This window comes from Candida metapsilosis, assembly GCF_017655625.1.
Source record: "Candida metapsilosis strain BP57 chromosome Unknown scaffold3, whole genome shotgun sequence".
Classification (NCBI taxonomy): Eukaryota; Fungi; Ascomycota; class Pichiomycetes; order Serinales; family Debaryomycetaceae; genus Lodderomyces; species Lodderomyces metapsilosis.
The window spans coordinates 557,607-580,229 of NW_027138161.1; the positions used below are offsets into that span (position 1 = coordinate 557,607).

At 38.8% G+C, this 22,623-nt stretch overlaps 9 protein-coding genes across 9 annotated transcripts; 6 read left to right on the top strand and 3 right to left on the bottom strand. All coding sequences in view use genetic code 12, as the record gives it.

Annotated features, from left to right (window-relative positions):
• Positions 1–217: 217 nt before the first annotated feature.
• Positions 218–1,822, bottom strand: WOR2 (Zn(II)2Cys6 transcription factor WOR2; the record flags this gene model as incomplete). Its single annotated transcript, XM_067691971.1, has 1 exon — positions 218–1,822. The coding sequence occupies one exon, from the start codon at positions 1,820–1,822 to the stop codon at positions 218–220; it is 1,605 nt and encodes a 534-aa protein (XP_067548397.1).
• Positions 1,823–8,862: 7,040 nt separating this feature from the next.
• I9W82_003049 (putative ATP-dependent RNA helicase) lies at positions 8,863–11,616 on the top strand (the record flags this gene model as incomplete). The annotated part of the gene is made up of 1 exon (XM_067691972.1): positions 8,863–11,616. The coding sequence occupies one exon, from the start codon at positions 8,863–8,865 to the stop codon at positions 11,614–11,616; it is 2,754 nt and encodes a 917-aa protein (XP_067548398.1).
• A 48-nt stretch (positions 11,617–11,664) lies between these two features.
• On the bottom strand, positions 11,665–13,152 carry I9W82_003050 (uncharacterized protein; the record flags this gene model as incomplete). Its single annotated transcript, XM_067691974.1, has 1 exon — positions 11,665–13,152. One exon carries the CDS (start codon positions 13,150–13,152, stop codon positions 11,665–11,667), a length of 1,488 nt encoding a protein of 495 aa, XP_067548399.1.
• A 635-nt stretch (positions 13,153–13,787) lies between these two features.
• Positions 13,788–15,104, top strand: I9W82_003051 (tRNA (guanine-N2-)-methyltransferase; the record flags this gene model as incomplete). The annotated part of the gene is made up of 1 exon (XM_067691975.1): positions 13,788–15,104. The coding sequence occupies one exon, from the start codon at positions 13,788–13,790 to the stop codon at positions 15,102–15,104; it is 1,317 nt and encodes a 438-aa protein (XP_067548400.1).
• A 356-nt stretch (positions 15,105–15,460) lies between these two features.
• On the top strand, positions 15,461–16,522 carry THI4 (thiamine thiazole synthase; the record flags this gene model as incomplete). The annotated part of the gene is made up of 1 exon (XM_067691976.1): positions 15,461–16,522. The coding sequence occupies one exon, from the start codon at positions 15,461–15,463 to the stop codon at positions 16,520–16,522; it is 1,062 nt and encodes a 353-aa protein (XP_067548401.1).
• A 192-nt stretch (positions 16,523–16,714) lies between these two features.
• I9W82_003053 (tubulin-binding prefolding complex subunit) lies at positions 16,715–17,343 on the top strand (the record flags this gene model as incomplete). Its single annotated transcript, XM_067691977.1, has 2 exons — positions 16,715–16,731; positions 16,788–17,343. The coding sequence occupies 2 exons, from the start codon at positions 16,715–16,717 to the stop codon at positions 17,341–17,343; spliced, it is 573 nt and encodes a 190-aa protein (XP_067548402.1).
• A 23-nt stretch (positions 17,344–17,366) lies between these two features.
• Positions 17,367–18,362, bottom strand: I9W82_003054 (uncharacterized protein; the record flags this gene model as incomplete). The annotated part of the gene is made up of 2 exons (XM_067691978.1): positions 17,367–17,917; positions 18,341–18,362. 2 exons carry the CDS (start codon positions 18,360–18,362, stop codon positions 17,367–17,369), a joined length of 573 nt encoding a protein of 190 aa, XP_067548403.1.
• A 532-nt stretch (positions 18,363–18,894) lies between these two features.
• Positions 18,895–19,834, top strand: RPL18 (60S ribosomal protein eL18; the record flags this gene model as incomplete). Its single annotated transcript, XM_067691979.1, has 2 exons — positions 18,895–19,006; positions 19,386–19,834. The coding sequence occupies 2 exons, from the start codon at positions 18,895–18,897 to the stop codon at positions 19,832–19,834; spliced, it is 561 nt and encodes a 186-aa protein (XP_067548404.1).
• Positions 19,835–20,242: 408 nt separating this feature from the next.
• I9W82_003056 (40S ribosomal eS19 domain-containing protein) lies at positions 20,243–22,608 on the top strand (the record flags this gene model as incomplete). The annotated part of the gene is made up of 2 exons (XM_067691980.1): positions 20,243–21,692; positions 22,190–22,608. 2 exons carry the CDS (start codon positions 20,243–20,245, stop codon positions 22,606–22,608), a joined length of 1,869 nt encoding a protein of 622 aa, XP_067548405.1.
• Between the last annotated feature and the right edge of the window lie 15 nt (positions 22,609–22,623).

The window sequence follows — 22,623 nt, forward strand, 5'->3', positions numbered from 1 at the left end:
TAAAATCAAGGCGACTCTTTCCGATTTGCAATTTGTGTGTATATATTATGTATTTTCTACCTATACACTAGAAAACGAGGAGGCTAAACAGAACTAGGCGACTTTATGCACCTGTATCCATTCCTTACGAAACTTAACCCTATTAAGCTCATGCATGGTGGGATCAACCCTATCCCCAACGTTTCAGAATCTAGCTGGCTTTACGCTCCTTCAGCCCTTATTGCCGAAGCCCACTTTGCTGTTGATGCAAACCAACACCTCCTTCATTGCTTGGCAAATCCAAACTTGTATCTCTTACTCTTTTCCTTGGTTGAGAGTTCGATAAATTCTCATATCCTAAGCAAACCTTCTTCAGGCGCTCACAATTGTAGCAAGTGGGCTTCCTTTCGTCGCACTTTATTCTTCTTTTTCTGCAGGTTAAACACCCAGTTCTTGTTCTTCGCTTAATGATCTTGCGTTTGTTCACAAGAGCATTATTCACATCAGTATAAGCAACGTTGTAAGGATATATGCCTGCTTGTAGACTCACTACAGGACCTTGGTCTAGTGGTCGTTGAGGATCGTAATGTGCTTGATCAGGGTACGGTGGCACATGGTGATGAACTGGCGGTGGAGGTAGTGGGTGTATAAAAGATTGTTGGTGAGGTACTGAACCTTGACCTGGAGCCGCTGGTGGTAGAGGAATCTGTTGTGGTTGTTGAACAATATAGTAGCCAGGCCCTGCAACAATTGGGTTTTGATTATGCACAGAAGATGACGAAGATGGTGGCGTCTGATTCAGCTGTGGAGGACCCTGTGTGTAGTAAAGCTCCTGCTGTGGTGGTGGCGGCTGTGGTGGTGCCGGAATTGACTGTCCTGGCATATTTTGACTTGGCGTTGTTACAGCTTGATAGAAATACAGCGGGTACGAGCTCGTTGTTGTACTCGTAGGAGCACTCTTTGAAACTGGAAAACTGTGATTGAAATGCAAAGGAGGCGCAGGTGGCAAATTTATCTGCTGAGGAATGGATGAAGTATCGATGTTATCAGCGGCTATTTCATGCACCTGTGATCTATGTGGATTATAAGTGGGAGATATGGTGGTTGAATTAGTTCTGTTGTGAGATATGGGTTGTGGTAATTTTGGTGCTGGTGGTGGTGGTGGTGGTGGTTGCTTGTGTAAAGTAGATGGTGAACTAATGTACATGTGCAATGGCTGAAGTTTATCCGCGCTGCCTATTGGTGAGCCAACCGGTGGCCTCCCAATACCTGACCTCTGAGAGTCGATATGTTGCTGTACCGTCGTTTGCTTTTGTTGTTGTTGTTGTTGTTGTTGTTGTTGTTGTTGTTCCAGCTTAAAAGGTTGGCTCGACAAAGAATTTCCAGAATTTGAAGTCGCAAGTGCTACTGGTACGCCAGGGTTGTTGGCTGTCCTGTAAATTGCTGACTCAGTCAGTCTTCTTGAGCTCGGTAATGACTCTAGGCTATTATTACTATTGTTGTTGTTGCGGTTTTCATTCCGTGAAACCAAAGAATAAGTAACTCCCGGTAGAAGGATCGATGATCGGGGCGACGTATCGATTGAGTTTCTTTTGCTATTTGAAGTCAAAATGGTATTGGAAATTGACGGTAGTCTCTTATGATGTCTTGATTGGTCTGTTGGTTGTCCCCTGAATGAATCACTTGATATACCCGTTGACGAAACTGACGTAGTTGAGTCCTTCCTGGTGTGGTAGTCTCCTCCATATGGGTTTGACGGTGGAAACGCTTCGATTGTAGTATTTGGTGCTGAATCAACTCTGGTTGAGCCTATTAGTTCAGATACCGAAGGTAGTTGTGGCATTTTGACGTGTTCATTTAGATGTGGGCGCGTAACTAAGGAGATAATCTTTTCTCGAATTGAATAGTCGTGGGTAATTCAAGTTGAGCTGTTGAGGCTATGAAAATAGTCGGTAGTGAATGAGCTCTGATTTTTTGATCCAAGTGGAATCAATGTGAAATTCAAATAGTCAGTCAGCGAAGATTTGTTGATGGTGGTATCACTAACTCGGGATACGCCTGATGTGTAGTTGATTCTTAGTGTTGATATCTTGTATGAGATCTGGGAAATCTATAGATTCCTGTGCCACAAATATTTAATTGGGAATGCGTCCTGAGCTGGAATTTCTTAAAAAAAAAAAAAAAGGCCGAGATTTACTGTTGTGTGACGAGAAAGTTTAGCGCCAGAATGTTTTGGAATCAAAGTTGAAATGACACGTGTATTGAAATTAACAGTTGAACAAGTCCTGATGAAAGGTGTAAGAAAGGGAAAAAAGATCTCTTAGATAATATTGTATTAACCCCCCCTATAAAGGAATTAGATTCAGTTATATATAGTTTAAAAATTAGGTACCAATTTCTATTATTTTATTTTATTTTATTTTATTTTATTTTATTTATTATAATTAATAAATTAATTTTTATTTTTATTTTTTTTTTTCTTCTTTCTTTTCTTTTCTTATTGTCCCTCCTGTAAGTTACACAGAAATACCTCGAGTATACTAAATTTAAAAATTTGAAAAAATAAAAGACAAAAACTAAACTTAAATTTGGAATCAGCACTTACTTTTCCACGTACTATTAGTAAGCTATTGTACAATGCTTGTTGTTCTCAGAATCCTACCTACGCTTTTGCTTTACACAAACTTAAAAAAGGTTAGGGTACAAATCACGAAGAAACTCCTTTTAAGAAACAAAAAGGAATTTGTGAAAGAGAAAAATAGTAGAAATCTTAATTATGAAAATAGCAATGACGACATTACACGTTGTACATGTACTCTTATTATTTTGCAGTATGAGTTACAGAACAAACAGAAAGAGAGAGAGAGAGAGAGGGAAAAAAGAAAAAAAAATGGAATTGCATAACCAATTCATACAATTGCACAAAACACATACATATATAATTATTGGATTAAGGCTATTATTATTATTATTCTGTTTTTACCGAAGTATTATGTATGATGTATACATATATTACACAAGAATAGCCCTATTTGCATTTCACATCCTTTATTTTTTTTTTCTTTTGTACGTTTGTTTTCTTTTTCGCATTGCATGTTTACACAAAATTCACCATATAGGTCAAAATAACAATAACAGCTGTAACATCTTTCTCATCATCACTTATCAACCAACACAAAAACCAAAACTTAAAAAAATAAATAAAAAAAAAATAAAAATATAACAAACCATCAACAACAACAAAGTAAATAAGAATAAATAATAAACAGGAAAAGCTTAAATTTCTCAAAATAGAATATATACACACAATGTATTTCTTTTGTTCTGTTTTCACATTTCGCTTTGCTGCATATGTGTCTTTTATTGATACCCCTCCTCCATTCACCGTTGTTTTTGGTTCCATAAGAGAATATAGCAATCTAGAACCGAAATGGAATACAATACAAACCAAAGATCATGCTCTTAGGCTACTCTATAGAAAATAAAATAGAATATAATCCGTCGATAATTATTTATAGATATATTATTTTTATGAGGAGAATAGAAAATATTAAACCCTTACAATTTAAACACATGGTCATTAATTTAAACGGTTATATTTTTAAAGAGTTATACATTATTCTGGTGTGACCATAATTTCTTTAATCAACGTTTGATTTCCCGTGGCGAAACTTATCAAAGAGTTTATTTCTTTTTTTTTTTTCCTGGCGTCTCTTGCATATGTTGCTGCTCTTGCCCCCTTATTGTTCTCTTTTGTGGTGAGAAACGGGTGGGGACCGTAGATCCCACTATATAGTGTGACTTTTTTATTGTCCGCCAACTGAAAATGATTGGGTTCGTTCGAAAACGGGGGAACAAAACAATTCGGAAAAAGGCTCAAGGAGCGATTTGATAGTAAGTTGCGCGATTAAAACTTTAGCGAGATTTACTACACGTCATAAACCAGAGCACCAAAACAACAACGCAGTAACTCCTATGTTGGAGAAGTAAATAAATGATGTCCCAGCTGAACTGAACTATGCCACGTATTCTTGGGAAAGGGAAAGCTTACAATGTGGCTATGATGGTCTTCCGTGTCTGCACATCGGGTATTGATGTACCTTTTCCCCCACCCGAAAAATAAAAATCACCATTTACTCAATGCTCATTAGACTACTAAATGAAGCACAACCCGCAAATTGTTACCCGATTACCTTCCAACCGTTTTATTCTCGTTAAAAAAAAAAACGATTGCTTGCTCTTGCATTATATTTGTTTTGGGTCACACGGAAGCACGTAATGATTTTCATTTGGCCTCATAACCATTGACAGTTTTAGATTTTCGGTAAAAAAAAAAAGAAAACAAGCATTGACACAGCATTGTCTCAAAAAAGTATAACAAAATTTCAAGTGGTTATTGTTATTCTACGCTAGACACAAAACAAAAAAAAACAAAATAGAGAAAAAAAGTATCGGAATCCGGTTTTAAAAAAAAAAAAAGACAAGTTGTTTCAGGTTCCATTATCATGCACGTTTTTTTCTAGCTTCTAGTTGGATCCATCGAAAGTGTACTTTTCTTTTGGTGGCTTTGTTCTTCTTCTGTTCATGGTTTCATAATCGTAGTCTCCCCTCAGCACAAAAGTGACTATAAGTAACTTTACTCTTGAACCGAACCGATATCACTAGAACCTTTAACTTTTGTGTTGGAAAAGCGAATCTAGGCGTGTCAACATCTTGCAAATCCTTTTCTACGGAGTTCATATTGATTAGCTTTGAAGTATGCACACACCCCTTGGATATATCAACCTTTACGCAAAAGTTTAAAACTTGTACACCCTTACATGTGATTTTGCAACGAAATCAAGCTTTCTCTTGTTCATGTTGCATATTCGTATCCAAAGTTTGATAGAAAGGGTGGGGTTTTCGTTTTGTCAAGTGCTACAACATCAATAACAACAAAGTACAACTCTAAACAAGAAAAAGTTAAAAGTAAAAGTTAACTTTAAATCTGAAACAATTTAGACCATTGTGCATTTGAGGTACAAAGTGATTAATAAAATTATAATAGTCCACACGTATTCCTTCTTTTGTCTATTTTTAATCTTTGTCTTATCACTGCATACAAGTCACTTTACAAAAGATATCTGATTTGTTTTTTTTTTTTAGTAGAATTGAATTACGCCAAGAGCCAAAGAAGAGGCTTGAGTAGGCTAACACTGAACTCTCGGGAAGGAATATATTGTCTTACCATCAAAGGGTTTATTTAATTTCAGAGCTAGTTTCAAAATGCAACATTGATACATTTTACTAAAGTTTAAAAATTGAACAACTTTAAAATTTCAGATATCGGGCGCGCCGCTGCTAGCTGTCCTTTCCCTACAATCAGTGCTGTCATGAAATTGTGAAGTTTTTAGCGAACCTTTCCATTTCTCTCCAAATCTTCGGCGAATCTCAAAGCACGAAGTAGATAGAGCAAGCGACTTTGCATATACGAAATATTTTTTTCAAATGCAATGTACGCAAAAACAAATCTTTCCCTTAAACGAGTCAAAAAAAAAAAAGAGAGAGAGAACAAGAGAAAAATTCTGACTTCGAATTCTCGCTTACCCCGTCGTTCATCACGAAGCAATGCTCTTCCACGCCATCCATAATCTTGTGGCTCTGTAAATATAAGGAATTTTCTAATGTTGCAACTCAAATAAACAATAAAAAAATTCAACTTTTAGAAACGAAATAAGTCTGGGCAAAATAAGAGCAATGCAACCTTAAAAAATAAAAAAAAAGTTGACTCTTCGAGTGAACACAAAACAACCAGACTGGAAATGTTGAAAGGAAATCAAGCGGGTGAACTGAATCCCATCCGCGTCAACCACATAACTCTTACTTTCTTAAAAAGAGGCTCAAAGAAATGCCTCCTAATAAGCCTACTAAATCGTGTTTCGACTCGGAATTATACCCAAAATTGACCTCATAAGACGCGATTGTCACACAAAGACTCGAAAGAACTCTCCTATTATTGTTGGAGCAAGTTTACCCGAAATATTTAGATAATCCCTGGCACATGAAAAAACAAAAACAAATTATACACAAAAATTCACTTAACGCCGTTTAAGTCCGGCGGATATCAGCCGTGGGTAAAAAAAAGCACAGAAATGCATCGAATATCTTACTCTAATTATCCAAAACAATCCATTGTTCAAAAAAACGTATTGAACAAAAGGCATAAACCTGAAATTCGATATTTTTTTCATTTTCCTCTTTTACGAAATTTAAATGCTTGCTATGCAACCTGAACGTTTAATGACGTAGTAAACCTTTTTTAGTTAGTCACAACCACGGTAATGCAAGGCTTAAACTTTAAACTTCCCGAAGAAAAACCTTATCTTTGTTGGGTCACATTCCCACTTTCGTTTGCAAGGATCGCCATTCATTCTCGTCACAGAGACAAACGAGGACAAAGCCGTCAAAAGTTAGTCTCAACTCAAAGTTTTAGTCGACATAGCCCTACTTGTAATTTATGAGTTAGGCCCGGTATAGAAATACGGCTTGGTAAAGCGGAGACAAGATTAATCGATTTGCATATTCAGAATGCTCGAGAGCTTAAAAATGTAGAGGGATGTGTTACACAATTACTGCGTTTCTGAAATAGGATAGAGTGAGGATGGAAAATATACGAAAGAGCAGCTCTTTGAAAGCTTGAAATTACACAAACCACATTTGAGAGTGTTTACATCATGTTTCTTGCATTTCTCGTTTACACTTGGCTAATAAAATCAAGTTCTACAAAGGGAAGTTGTGTTTTGTGGAACCTGTTCTTTTTTTTTTTTTTTCTATTTTCGGTCGACAATGTACCTTCTATGACGACAGTTACACAAACGAAGCAGAGAGCATCCTATGTATTCAGCTGAGTTACGAAATGACCCAAAATATTGAAGTTAGCGTTTTGAGTTTACGATCCATATGAAACACGTGCACAATCTTGAGCTTCTTGATATCCAGCAACCTTTAATGATCAAGGATGAAAGAGTTTAGCACGTGTTGTAAGGGTGGGGGTGGATTGCGTGCTCCTGTCTTGACCCCTTTTGTCTAACAATTCTGTAATAGTGATGACCTCCTTCTGGAAGCTTTTGGTTGCGTATTGGGAATCCTCTTCCTTGTGCATTTTCACTTTGTACCCCTTAAAAAGTCGTCGCTTTCGCGTATACGAAAGTGCAAGAGGGGTATCATCTTTCGATTTAGCGCCCCTTTCCTTCAGATGCCAAGGAAGGTAACAATAGCTTCACAAATGAGAGAGGTCCTACATCTATAGTGAGGCTGTGTTGGAAAGGAATAGAAGATAAAGTGTCAGTGTATTTCCCAGTCATACAAGCAAATATGATGAATCAAAGTGGTCTACGAGGAAGTTACTTTACCTCAATTGGACTGGTCCTAAATGCACGGTGGTAAAAAGAAAGTAGGAAAATCTTTGAATGAATCTCCACATCTCATCTTGTGTCACTAATTGACTCTTGCAATTATCTTGCTCTCAAATGATCGGCAAAAACTCTTAAAATTGCTTCGTTTTGTATACTGAGATTCCTATAAATCCTTAAAATTACCTTTTCGAATAAAATCACAGGACGATGAAAACACTTTGTCTCCTCTTACTTTACTGGAAGTAAGTTGAAACTCTGATAGTGGCTGAAGAACTAGGAATTGTAATCTGAAATTTTACATTGTTCTTTCAATTTATCCTCAATTGGTGAAAACAATAAAAAGTTACAAAGAATACAAAATGAAGCCAAAAAAAGAAAATAGAAAAAAATTAAAATAAAAAATAAAAAAAGAAATGTCGCAGGAAGATCTTGCAGCTACGACAAAAAGGGGCGAGATCTTGCATAGTGATGGTGGGACAATGTTGCCTTCCATTTAATACATACTACTTGTTCTTCAAAGAAGAAAAAGGAGCACTTTTGACAAGCTTGGAAATCCAAGTTTTAACAAATGGGATATTCTTTAGTAAAAGGAATCGATCTCCACTAGAGGTGGATATTCAGACGCAGCCAACCCAAGCATTTCACGACTCTAGCCTCTACTGTATTAGCTCATTAAGAACCAATTTAATAAAAAGAGTGTTCTACTTCTTAGCTCTGTGCTCGCAATCGGCAAGTCTTTCGGGAGATGTTTAAGCGCATAAAGAGAGATTAGTTTGTAGCGGAAAGGAATGTGTTGGGTATTGTGACCACCAATGCATGGAAACGGGGTATATAAATCCGGCACTCCGCTTTCCTCTGATAGACAATAGGGATAATGTATAAAAGTTGTACAAAGCAGAAGGAGTAAATTAATAACACTACCTCGGCTTACGAAAACCTTTGTAAGCATGCAGCTCGTTTAGATGCAGTACGAAAGAGCCACCAAGCTGGGATCACGTAAAGGAAACGTATTGCTTGGCTGGTTCTGTGGGGGATTATCTTAACACGACTTGCATACACAAGGGCACAATTTTCCAGAGAATATTGGGTTTACAGAACTATTATTTCGTAAATTACCATTAGTATTCGTTCTTGTTTTACGAGGACGCCTTTTCATCAGTATACGGTTTACACAACTACTGAATGAATACCAATTTACTGTATGATCCGTGGCTCGTAGAGCTCACACTCAAGTTTGTGACTAAGAGCTTCGAATATCTTCAAAGTTTGTTTTACAAGCCCATTACAATTAAGGGCTTCTTCGATAAATGGAAGTGTGGAAATGGCGGCGCCTTCTAATCTTCCTGACGAAAGTGCTGACTTTGCGGTTTTGCATGTCGCCTTTTTAAGTGTCGCAAAACATCTTGCGACACAATTCACTTACAAGAGATTTTTTTTTTTTTTGGTCTCACAGAGATGAGCTCATCTTTACTCCAACACCAAACACAATATGTCAGACGAGGAGGATGTCAACATTGCCAACGCACTTGCAGCTCTATCAGAGGATGACATAAGCAGTGACGATTCAGATGCCGGAGAATTTCAAGACGAAATACTTTCACTGGATGACGAAGAGTCGAATGCACCAGCAAAGAAAAAGGCCAAAATGAACAATCAAAAAGCATTACCTAAAGTTAACACAGACAAAGATGATGATTCAGCCGAAGAGGATGATAAGATGTTGTCTTCTTTCTTCACTTCTAACAACCCCACTGCAAAAAAGGCGAAAGCTGGGACATTTGCATCGTTTGGATTTTCAAAATTCTTACTTTCAAATATCGCCAAGAAAGGCTATAAACTACCAACACCGATACAGAGAAAATCCATCCCTTTAATCATTGATAATAGAGATGTTGTGGGGATGGCAAGAACGGGTTCGGGAAAAACCGCTGCCTTTGTTTTGCCGCTTATTGAGAAATTGAAACTGCGAAGTCCAACTGGGGTTAGGGCCGTTATTCTATCACCTTCAAGAGAATTGGCTTTGCAAACTTACAAGCAAGTGAAGGAGTTTAGTCGTGGGACTGATTTACAATCAATTGTGTTGATTGGTGGTGATTCGTTGGAAGAGGATTTTGGTAAAATGGTAAGTAAACCAGATATAATTGTTTGTACCCCAGGACGATTCTTGCATTTAAAAGTTGAAATGCAATACGATTTGTCAACGGTGCAGTATATTGTGTTTGACGAAGCAGATAGGCTTTTCGAAATGGGATTTGCTGAACAGTTGAATGAATTGTTACTTGCTTTGCCTCCAAATAGGCAGTCGCTACTTTTCTCAGCGACTTTACCAAGAACATTGGTGGACTTTGCTAAAGCTGGTTTAAGTAATCCAGTATTGGTTCGTTTGGATGCCGAGTCAAAAATTTCCGAAAATTTACAAATGGCTTACTTTACAACCAAGATCAATGAAAGAGAAGCAAATCTTTTATATATTTTACAGGAAGTGATTAAGATGCCTTTGGGTACACCCGAGGAAGTGAAAAAGCTTGTGGCAATGGATAAGAGAGAGGCCGAAGACAGTGAAGAAGAAGAAGACGAATCGGGGAAGAAGAAGAAGAAATACAAATTTAAAAAGGAACGGATGCCCTCTGCGAATCAACTTCCTTCAGAGAAATCGACGATTGTTTTTGTCCCAACGAAGCATCATGTTGAATACATTACCAAACTCTTAAGGGATGCCGGCTATTTGGTATCGTATATATATGGTACTTTGGATCAACATGCGAGAAAGAATCAGTTGTACCAATTCAAAATTGGTCTTACCAAGGTTTTAGTTGTTACTGACGTTGCTGCTAGAGGTATTGATATTCCGGTGTTGGCCAATGTTATTAATTTCACTTTACCAGGCTCATCTAAAATATTCATTCATAGAGTCGGTAGAACGGCAAGAGCTGGAAATAAAGGTTGGGCATATTCCATAGTTAACGAAAAAGAGTTGCCATACTTGTTGGACTTGGAGCTCTTTTTGGGAAAGAAAGTCTTGCTAACGTCAATGTACGAGGCCAAGTGTGAAATGTTAAAGAGCAAACAAGGTGGTTCCTATATTCCACCTCGTGTCAATTACACCGAAAGACTCGTTGTCGGGTCTATACCAAGAATAGATTTAGAAACTTTCCAAGAATTATACGAAAATTTGCTCAAGAACAATTACGAAATCAAGGTTTTGAAAGATGTCGCAGCAAAGGGTGAGAAATTGTATCATAGGACAAGGCAGGCTGCATCACAGGAATCCCTAAAGAGAAGTAAGGAGATTTTGGATACAAATTCATGGGACGATCAACACTTGCTTTTTGGAGAGAATTTGGAGAAAAAGAAGGATGACTTTTTGGCCAAATTGCAGAATAGAAATGTCAAAGAAACTGTGTTTGAAATCAAGAAAAAGGGCGTCAAAGAGAATGATAGTCTTGCTGAGTTTATGCACAAAAGAAGACGTCAAATCGCACCTATTCAACGTAAAGCTCAAGAGCGTCGTGAGTTGTTGCAGAAAGAACGATTGGCTGGATTGAGACATGGTATCGAAGAAGAGCTTCTCCAAGCAGAGGATGAAAATAGTGGATATGTTCAACAAGTGGGAGACGAAGAACTACAAAATACATTTGAGGATGGTGAGCAGCAATTGCAGAAAAAGAAATCGTCTCGTGATCCTCAGCATTTCCTCAGTCATTACGCTCCTGCATCTGTTATTCAAGACCAACAACTATCCATTGCCTCTTCATTTGTTAATGATGCCCAAGCAGCTGCATTTGATTTGGATAACGATGACAAACTCCAAGTGAACAAACAAGTGATGAAATGGGACAAGAAGAAAGGAAAGTATATTAACTCACAATCCACTGATAAGAAGTATATAATCAGTGAAAATGGAACAAAGATCCCTGCATCCTTTAGATCAGGTAAGTTTGATGAATGGAAAAAGCAAAGGAACTTAAAGCACACCACATCAGTCAACAACGAAGCACAGGAGAGCAATCAAAGATTCAAACACAAGAAACAAAGTACGCCAAAATTGCCAGATAAATATAGAGATGATTATCATAAGCAAAAGAAAAAGGTTGAAAAAGCTCTTGATTCAGGCTTAAGAGTCAAGGGATATAATAAGCCTGGACAGCAACAGGAATTGAGATCTACAGAACAAATCAGAAAGGCCAGAGCATTGAAAGAGCAAAGGAGAGCAAAGAATGCCCGTCCAAGTAGAAAAAAATAACGAAAATAGGAGCTTATTTTATTACTATACAATTAAGCAAAAAAAAATTCAATATCTCCTTCCTCCTCTCAGATAAGGATGGAATCCACCGCGACCTCTCCTGTACCCACCTCTTCCTCTAAAGTTGGTAGGTCCGTTGGGTCTTTTTGGACCACGTGGAATATTTGGTCTTGCTGAATACGCGCCTTCTTCTCCAGCTTGTGGAGTTCCCGAAGCCGAATTTCCAGAACCCCCAACGCCACTACCAGACTCTTCCCCTTCCGGATCATCTGCTTGTTGTTGTGGATTGAGAGGCTGTGCCGGTTGCGAATCAGCTGAGCCGCCACCTTGCTGCTGTGCTTGAGCTTGTTGAAACATATACCATTGATACCACTGGTTCATAGCTGGATTCATGGCTGGGTTCATTTGCTGGTACATCTGTCCATATTGACCGGCTCCATAAGGATTGTAATATTGCCCTTGCTGTTGTGCTTGCTGAGCCTGCTGTTGCTGCATCATTACTTGTTGATTATGTTGTCCTCTTGGAGCTGCACGCTTGACTTCCATGGCTTTTCCTTTCAATGTCAAGTACTTATTAACACACACTCTATCAACGGCATCGGGGGAATCGAATGTGATAAAACCAAAACCTCTTGACCGTCCTGTGTCCTTGTCAATCATCAATTGACAGTCGATAATGGTTCCGAACTTTGAAAAAAAGTCATTAAATTCGTTTTCTGTAACCATTGGATCAATACCTCCAATGAAAATTTTTCCAACACGATCCTGATCTTCCCTGGAGATAGCACGTTTGGGGTCAATCAATTTCCCATCAAGTATGTGTTCTTGTTTGATAACTATATCTACAGCGCTTGGATCCTTAAATGTCAAAAACCCAAATCCTCTTGACCGTCCAGTAGCATTATCCTTCATAATCGTGTAGTCGGTGATTTCACCAAACTTCGAAAAATAGTTCACCAATCCTTCCTCTGTTGTGTCCCAATTGAGACCACCGATAAACATCTTACCACTTTCTCTTCCAATATCGGAGACAGCTGGCTTTGGTGGTGGTGGTGGAATACCAGCTGGTGGTTGCCCTTGCACCTGGCCTGGCATTTGGCCTGGCATTTGGCCTTGCATTTGTGCCATGCTTGCAAACTGAGCAAATTGGGCAGGATCAAATGGGAATGCGGGCATGGCAGGTTGTCCAGACTGGGCTTGCTGGGCTTGCTGGGCTTCTTGATTGTGCTCTCCAGTCTGGTTATCTGCTGACGCTTCAGCAGTTTCATTTGTGGAAGGTGGTGGGGGTGGAGGAGACAAATTTGACTGAGCATGGTCTTCAGCTTGTGGATTAGCGTCCGTAGCCGTGCTTGCGGGAGTCTCGGTTTTGGCGTCCTCTGTTGTTGCTGCGGCTGAGGTCAGACCTGTCTCCACACCTTGTTCGTTATCATTGACTTTTACAGAACCAGTCTCTTCTTGTGCGTCCTTTTTGGGGATCGTGTTATCGTCATCGTATAAGTCCTCAAAAAGGGCTTCATCATCATCTAAATTCGACATTTTGCAAATAATATCAAGCTGGTCTTTATTTTCCTGCAAGGACAGTGTTACAAACTGAATATAGTGCTCTATATGTATACGCCAGTTTATTGAGGGATAAACACACTATGTATACGTTATACAATATAGACTTTTTCCTTATGTCAATCAATTCACGGTTTAATGAACTGAATTGTGATACCTAATAGTGTTCTCTCTTTCTCTCTGATAAGTGTCCACGAATAAAAAGGCACTATCCAAAATCTCTTGCTGTAGTTGTAGTTTTGAAGGCAAGTAGTAGTGTGGTAAATGTTGACGACGACTGGAATTTTTTTTTCCCATCAGAAAAGAGAAGAAAGAGAGAAAGAAAAGAAGAAAATCAGTGGAAGAGTTGGTAGCGTATAGCGTCAAAGCACATCAATGGACATGAAGATGGCACTTAAATGTGAATAATAACTAGGCTATCTAATGCCACCGGAGAGAACAACTGTGCTTATTTCAACATAATTTCAGTACTATATAACGGAAAGTATTAGTGTATTCTGATTTGGTGCTAGAGATGAGCCTGCAAAACCCACACTCATCACATTAAAATTTAAATTTTGTTTCCCAATTTGAAAAATCTTTCACTCAGTTGTTGCAAATCACAAGGCACAATGAAGGAATACTTGATCCTACTTGCCCAGGTATACCCCGAATTCAGGATAGCGGAGCTCGAGGCTCTTGCCGACTTGCATGGGATAAATATCGATTTGTCCCAACACGATCCAACTAGACCTTTTCTCAAAGTTCAATTGAAGGATGACGCTGATGCTCATTCAATTATACTGCGAGCAGTTTTGGCTAAAGCAATATATGAAGTTTGGGGTGAAGGTGAAAGTTATGAAGAACTCCACCAAAGTGTGAAAGACAATAGCAGAGACAAATTTGATTTGTACAAGCAGTCCTCCTTTAGATTCGATTTCGAAAATTATAAGGGCCGACAGAGTTCCAAAGCCAAAAGAGCTATTATAGAATCATTCGCGTATTTGGATTTAGAAGGTGCGGTTGATTTGAAGAACCCAGAAGTTCGCTTCACTATACTTGAGGAGTACGAAGTATTTGGCCAGGAAAAAGCAGAGAAACCGAAACATATTTGGTTTGGGCGCCTTGTTTCATTGACCGAAAGAACAGAAAAGGATGTGGTTGAAACTTATGATTTGAAAAAGAGGGGATATATCGGAACAACGTCTTTTGATGCAGAATTATCGTTGGTTACTTGCAATTTGGCACATGTGAAAGTTGGGCACACAGTGTATGATCCTTTTGCTGGAACTGGGTCCTTTTTGGTAACAGCAGCTCATTTTGGTGCATTAACAATAGGCTCTGATATAGATGTCAGAATGCTTTCAGGAAATGGTGAAGAACGAAATGTCAAGACTAATTTCAAAGACTATGGTACCTACTCTAATTTTATCGATGTGTTGACAATGGACTTTACACACAATGCATTAAGAAAAGGATTTGGTATAGATACAATCATCTGTGATCCCCCTTATGGAGTACGAGAAGGACTTCGAGTGCTTGGTGCTAAGAATGAACAAAAAGCAGCTGGAAGGGAAAACAATATTGTTGAGGGTGAAATTGCCCATCTCAGGCGTGATTTTGTTCCACCTAAGAAACCGTATGAACTCTCAGATATGTTGAATGATCTTTTGCTGTTTGCTGGCGATAGACTACCTGTAGGGGGTAAATTGGCATTTTGGATGCCCACGGCCAATGGTGATTTTTCCGAGACAATTATACCTCAACACGAGCGTCTCAAATTACAGTTCAATCTTGAGCAGGAATTCCACAAATGGTCGCGAAGGCTTTTAGTCTATGTCAAAATGGACGAGCTGTATTTGGGTGAGACTAGGAACGGTCTCAAGGAATTGAATATTAAAAATTTCCGAGACCGCTATTTCAGAGGTTTTAGTGAACGGAGCCGATAAGAGTATATCCCGGGTCAGACATATGCGGTTGATATGAAGAAGTGAAATGGTTAGATTTTTTTTTTTTGTTTGGGTTAGAAAGTATGCATTTACATAGATTTTTAGGAAAAAGAATACCAAAGATTTGATCTGAGACAATGTATGCGCTAACACATTCCAGACTCGCTAATTGCTCACTGTATAAAACAGAGCAACGAAATTATCTCCAAAAATCAAATAGGGGGATATGCACTTACAATGTCTCAACGAGCTATACCGTTGAGAGCTGTGTATAAATACACAGCTATTTTTCTCCCTCAATTCCTATTAGTTCAATTGCCTCAACATCAATTTCAATTTCAATTTCAATTTCAATCATGACTCCTCCAACTATGTTACAAACTGCTCAAACTGAGACTTTCCATTTGACTTCTGCTGCCGATAGTCAAATCAATTTGAAATCCAACGCTGGAAATGGTGATGTCAAATTTGCTGATTGGGAAAAGTTCCAATTTGCTCCAATTAGAGAATCAACAGTCTCAAGGGCCATGACCAAGAGATACTTTGCTGACTTGGACAAGTACACAGAATCAGATGTTGTTATTGTTGGTGCTGGATCGGCTGGTTTGTCTGCTGCGTATGTTTTGGCTAAGAACAGACCAGACTTGAAGATTGCCATCATCGAAGCATCAGTCTCACCAGGTGGTGGCTGCTGGTTGGGTGGTCAATTGTTCTCAGCAATGGTGTTGAGAAAGCCAGCTGATCAATTCTTGGACAACTTGGGTGTTGCTTATGAAGACGAAGGCGATTATGTTGTTGTCAAGCATGCTGCTTTATTCATGTCGACTTTGCTTTCAAAAGTCTTGCAATTCCCAAATGTCAAATTGTTTAATGCTACTGCTGTTGAAGATTTGATTACCAGACGTGATGATACTACTGGCGAGTTGAGAATTGCTGGTGTCGTTACCAACTGGACTTTGGTAGCCTTAAACCATGACACCCAATCTTGTATGGATCCAAACACTATTAACTGTAACGTTGTTTTGTCAACCACTGGACACGACGGTCCATTTGGTGCCTTCTCTGCCAAGAGATTGGAGGAGTTGGGAAAAGCACCAAAGGACATCACTGCTGGATTCAGAGGTGCCAAAGAGGAGAAACCAACACAATCTAACTCTGCTTCTGGTTTCGAGTTGGGAGGAATGAGAGGTCTTGACATGAACAAGGCAGAAGATGCTATTGTCAAAGGTACTAGAGAAATTGTTCCTGGTTTAGTTATTGCTGGTATGGAATTGGCCGAGGTGGATGGTTCCAACAGAATGGGACCAACTTTTGGAGCCATGGCTCTCCTGGGTGTCAAAGCTGCAGAGTCTGTGTTGAATGCAATTGATGTCAGGCAAAAGCAAAATGAAACTTGTTACGGAGGTTTAAAAGCCTAAGCTGATTTATGTAGTTATGTGTATTTGCAATGTCCATTTTTTTCATCTTTAAAGCAATGGTTGTAGGAATACGTTTTCTTTTTCTCCTAAGCGATTATGCTAAACTCTTTTTTTTTTGCGCGAGATTTGATGCAAAATATTAAATTGTTGAAAATAAAAAATTGAAAGCCTTCCCATTCCACTGCATACTCAATGGCCGAAATATTAAAGTACGTGAACCTACTCAATCTGATCATCAACCGCAGTTACTAACTGATTACCCTAGACCAAAGAACACGAATCCAAGGGGTATCCCAGAAGCTCCCTTTATTGAGCTGGTGGACGCCATCATCAAAGACCCTGAAAATGAGTTCCAACCAATGATGTCCCAATTCCAGCAACGTTTACAACAATACAAGTATATGGAGCTATCTAAGCAACAACAATTGGCCGATGTTAATCAAAAAATACCCGACATTGAAAAGAATTTGGAGGTTATAAATTATATAAAAGAAAGCAAAGCAAGCGATGATGAAGAGAAGGAAGAAAATTTGACATTCAATTATGAACTCAATGATACATTGTACAATAAAGCCACTGTTGATGTGAATAAATTGGATTCGGTGTATTTGTGGTTGGGAGCAGAGGTTATGCTTGAATACCCATTGGACGAAGCTATTGACCTTTTGAATGAAAGACTAATCAAAAATCAAGAACAAAACGCAATCGTGGAAGAGGATCTAGAGTTCCTTAGAGAAAATATAACCACCATGGAAGTCAACACAGCTAGGTTGTACAATTGGGACGTCGAAAGAAGGAAAAAGGAACAAGCAAAGAATTGATACGTAATTAGCGCATATACATCTTAAGACCTAAATGTGTCAAGAAATTGGCTTCCTAATGGCCTAACGGGAGTCTCTGCTCTTATTCTACTCTCCTCTTGTCTGGCTTCATCCAAAAGTTCGTCGTTATCCTCCGGCTCTTCACTTCCATTACGATCTCGAATTTCTTCTTCATCCGCAGTTGAGGCAGAAAGAGGTTGGTAACTAGGCGTGAACCTCTGTTGTAGATAGCGCCAAGTATGTTCTGCTTTTTTGCGAGGATTTATGAATAAATGGAAAATCCCCTTTGGTAATAACCACGACGATCCCATAGGTAGAAGCTCAAAAGTGTACAACTTTCCTACTAATAAACCCACCAGACAAGGGATCATAGACTTGAATCCGTTATTGAAAAAAAGCAAAGTGTAAAGTATATGCACCGGAAATCTGTTGGTCAAGTTCAACTGTTGTGACAACGGGCCGGCATGATTGACATTGCCAGAGCTTGGCTTTTTCAACACTACCTTGAAATAGTAAGAAATGGGTATATTAGCACCATAAGCAACGTATAATGATGAAATGATACCCAATGGACCTGGAATGATTGTATTGAGGATTGTCGTTTGATATTGAACGCTCTCTGCATCGTGTCCAAAAAGAATCACCTTCACAATAAATCTCAAGTAGTAAACAAGGAGCTGGCCAAGACTCATTACCAAAACGCAAACGACTGAATTGACCACAGCGAAGGTTGTAATTACCGAGAGATACTTTCTGGACCCATAGAACCTCTCTAGTATTTTAAACTGAAACCATAAAATAATAACTAGTAGATAATCCGACTCATTCACGACAGATAATTGATATGTTACTACGCGCCAGAATTGACGGTACTCAATGATGTATGGATCAATACCTAAGTTCAAGTAATACTTTATTGATAAGATTGAAAAAACGAGTGGCAATATTGTCGACGTTATGCAAATTGCCTTGGAGACAGGGGTATTTGTAAAGCCACGTATAGGTGTCAACTGAGTCATTGTATACTGAATGTGATGCGTGTAAGTAAAGACCCTTTCTAGCTCAGTGTGGATTATATTGGATATCAAGTAACACAGATTATCCCCATCCACTTGCTCCTGGTCTCTCCCAGTACACAAAACTGCGCTCGATAAAATCTAAAACCGGCAATTAAATGCCGAATCACGTGCTTGTCCATTATGGAGTCGAAGGATGGCTTTTTTAAATTTCTTCCCATTTAATGTAAGATAGTTTACAGACGTTGCGGGAGTAGTAGGAGTTCATGTCAACTGGGATGTAGAACTCATATAAGTCTAGTTGAGCTTGACTGCTCATGGTCTCTGCCAAACAAAATAGCTTAAAGAAGGTATTTTTCGCAGTCACGATCGATCATGTGATGCAATTATTTCATTTAATTTTTTTTTTTTTTTTTCGCTCAACTACTTTGTATGGGAGAGAGAGTTTACGCACTTTTTTCAGAAGTACAAAATTTTCAATAAAACGTAAAACCTCATCACACCTTTCTTACTTCAACCAAGTCAAACATCAACCATGGGTAGAGATCACACCAGTAAACAACACATCAGATCAGGTCACAGAACCGCTCCAAAATCAGACAATGTCTACTTGAAGTTATTGGTCAAATTGTACTCATTCTTGGCTCGTATGTAATCATCGAAAAGAATTAGGTCAAGGAAGACGTCCACTTGCTAAAGGTTAAATAATACCCTAGGAATAACAAGAAAGCGAAAGGTTTCATTCAGTGACTTGCTACATGATTACTCTCCAAAAGGCCTTTGAAAGGAAATGAATGCACCGGATAGTAAACACACTATCAAGGAGGTGGTTATTTCCAACATCATCAAAGGTTGGAGGTTTTTCATTGCAGTCACTTTACAAAATTCTCCGTTCTAGAATTTGTTCTACGAATGTGATTGAATGCTAATCTGCGAGTGCTGTTCTTAAAATGGTAGAACGCGTGCGTCTTCTGAGCAGATCTATGAAAGACCTTTTGCCCATATACTAACCAAAACTCTCTATAGGTCGTACTGATGCTCCATTCAACAAGGTCATCTTGAAATCATTGTACTTGTCAAAGATTAACAGACCACCAGTTTCAGTTTCAAGAATCTCACGTGCCTTGAAAAACGAAGGTGCTTCCCAAAAGACCATTGTTGTTGTTGGTACCGTTACTGATGACAACAGATTGTTGGAATTCCCAAAGGCTACTGTTGCTGCTTTGAGATTCACTGCTGGTGCCAAGGCCAGAATCTTGAAGAATGGTGGTGAAGCCATCACTTTGGATCAATTGGCTTTGAGAGCTCCAAAAGGTCAAAACACTTTGATTGTTAGAGGTCCAAGAAACGCTAGAGAAGCTGTCAGACACTTTGGTTTCGGTCCACACAAGGGTAAAGCTCCAAGAATTTTGTCCAAGGGTAGAAAATTCGAAAGAGCCAGAGGTAGAAGAAGATCAAGAGGTTTCAAGGTTTAAGCTAGTCGATAGGATTTCTATAGATTTGTTTATGCTCATAATGTTTAATTTTTTGTATAACTTGACTCGTTGTATTGTCACCTTTACGTAATCAGATATAGATTCCGACATTTGTCACAAAACAAAGTTCACTGAAGTGATCTTGTTGAAACCAACTTTTACGCACTGCAAAGTCATTGTCTAGGGTAGGCTGTGATGCAGTTAGAAAACATTGACGCACTACTGATTGAAAGCTTGCCGTTGGAGATATTTGACAACATAATCAAACTACTCTCTAACGGGCAGGCACACTTGCGGAATGTGAAAGAAGCTGAAGACAAGTTCCCTTCTTTTACGTACATCACAAACAGCGAGAGGTACCAGGGCTGCTATCGCGATTTGCTTTCCCTATCGTCTACTAGTCGAAGTATGAGAATGAAACTAGGTGGAGTCTTGTTCCGCAGTATCAGTTTAATTCGAGAAAACCAAATCGATTCACTTCTATCCACGCCAAAAACACGTCAGTTGTATAGCGATAAGAAGACTTATCATAGGGAGTTCATGAAGGAGCTAACTGGAGGCAATATCGAGGAATGCAGTAAAAGTGAATTGGCCAGATCTAGTTTCAAGACACATATAATTGGAGATAGGAGTTTCAAATGCTACTACGAAGAAAAGCTCTGCATGTGCAATTTTGTTACATATTTGGAGTGTGACAATGAGGTTTTGAATAGTAGCGAGTTGTCGATGTTTCCAAACTTATCGGAGTTGCGGATCTTGGATGAGTGTACTGTTGCTGATGCCTCTGCTTTTCAATGTGATGTAGAGTTGCCAAAATTGAAATCTTTGGCCGTGCATGCACAAACCTTACAAACTTCAAATGTATTGCTAAAGTCGCTTCACAACTTGCGTCGATTGGATTTGTTTCTACTTTTCTCGGATATTGCTTCCGTTGACGGTCTTCAACGGATATTGGTGCATTTGTCGCAGCACAACCTTGCTTTAGAGGAAATCTGTCTTTTTTTGGAGCAACCATATAATTTACGATATCATGATACGGTACATTTGTTGAAGAAGGTGGTTTCAGCACCATTATTGCAAAAGTTGACAATCAGAGTTAAGAGGCGAAAAAGTTCTTTGCAACTAACACAAGGAGAGCACCAGCTATACAAGGAGTCGTTTAGTGATGAGATTTTGAAAGCATTTCAAAAGGTTGAGCAGTTGGTTATAGACTTTTCACTTTTGGATCAGATTATGCTCGACCCCGTGATAGAGCTTTTAACCCATAACTCTATAGGTGGAAAGAAACAAGTTACTATTGTAGATAGAGCTATTCTGAGTCCCAAAATGACCGTGCGGCAGAAAGAGGTGTTAGGAGCAATAGTTAGGACATGTGGGTTCGCAAATTTATCGTTTTATTATGGGGAGTCATTAGAAGAAAGCCATCTCCACGTGCTAAATATTGTGACCGATTTCATACGATGGATTGTTGATCCCATTTCGACTCATGGCCAAGTTTATTGTGGGTTAGAGCTGGTGTCGATAGAGAAATGCTGGTCCATAACTGATGAGTCCTTTATACGAGAAGGTTTGAAAAATTGCATTACCGAAGGTAAAGCAAAACCTGATATCAATCGCTTCAAAGTATGGGGTCGGTCGGCTCTTAATTCTCCCAGATTCAGAAGAAGAGAAATATTCGACTTATCATACCATCGACTGTCTCAATATAATGTCACAATGGAAGGAGGATACTACGTGGGTACTTCGAACATACCAACAGATTCAGTGACGATAGTGACATCTCAAGCTACTGGTCTGAAAAGTGAAGAGAACCACTTCTGGAGTGCAGAGGCATCGCTATGTGACTTTGAACAGTATTGTATGCATCAAAGAAGAAGCTTGTTGTTTGGGTGATAACTGTGTAGGGCAAAAACCCTAACGCGTACAAAAGAAGTGCTCTATCTAAATGTATAGTGCTACCAATTTGTAAATTATTCAAGAAAAGAGAAGGGAAAAAAAAAAAAAAGTGAAATATTTCAGAATCGATTCTTACTTTCTGCACCAATAACTAAAGCAAAAAAACCCTATATCAACATGCCAGGTGTATCAGTAAGGTATGTTTTAAACACATATAGTTAGGGTTTGCTTAAAGAATTATTGACTTGAAATCTGTCGTGGTGGATAGGGAAAGTTCAGAATAGTCTCAACTTTCCGAATGAAATTTAAGGAATACTTTCAAACGGTTTTGGAAAATTCTATACCATGAAGAGTTGCCTTTATCCAAGACAAGACAACATACGCAGATTTCAGTCGAGATTCATTTTGCAAAATTAACTTTTAGTCCTGGCTTCAAAAATACTAACTTATTCGAAAGAGACGTCCCAGCTCAAGAATTCATCAATGCTTACGCCAAGTTCTTGCAAAGACAAGGTAAATTAGAAGTTCCAGGTTACGTTGATCTCGTCAAGACTTCTGCTGGTAATGAATTGCCACCACAAGAAGCCGAAACTTGGTTTTACAAGAGAGCTGCTTCCATTGCTAGACACATCTACTTGAGAAAGCAAGTTGGTGTTGGTGCTTTAAACAAATTGTACGGAGGTGCCAAGAACAGAGGATTCAGACCACACAAGCACGTTGATGCTTCAGGTTCAATCAACAGAAAAGCTGTTCAAAGTTTGCAAAAGATTGGTGTCTTGGAAATTTCTCCAAAAGGTGGTAGAAGAATCTCCGAAAATGGTCAAAGAGATTTGGACCGTATCGCTGCTCAAACTTTGGAAGATGAAGAAGAAGATTAAGCTAAATTGTTGTCT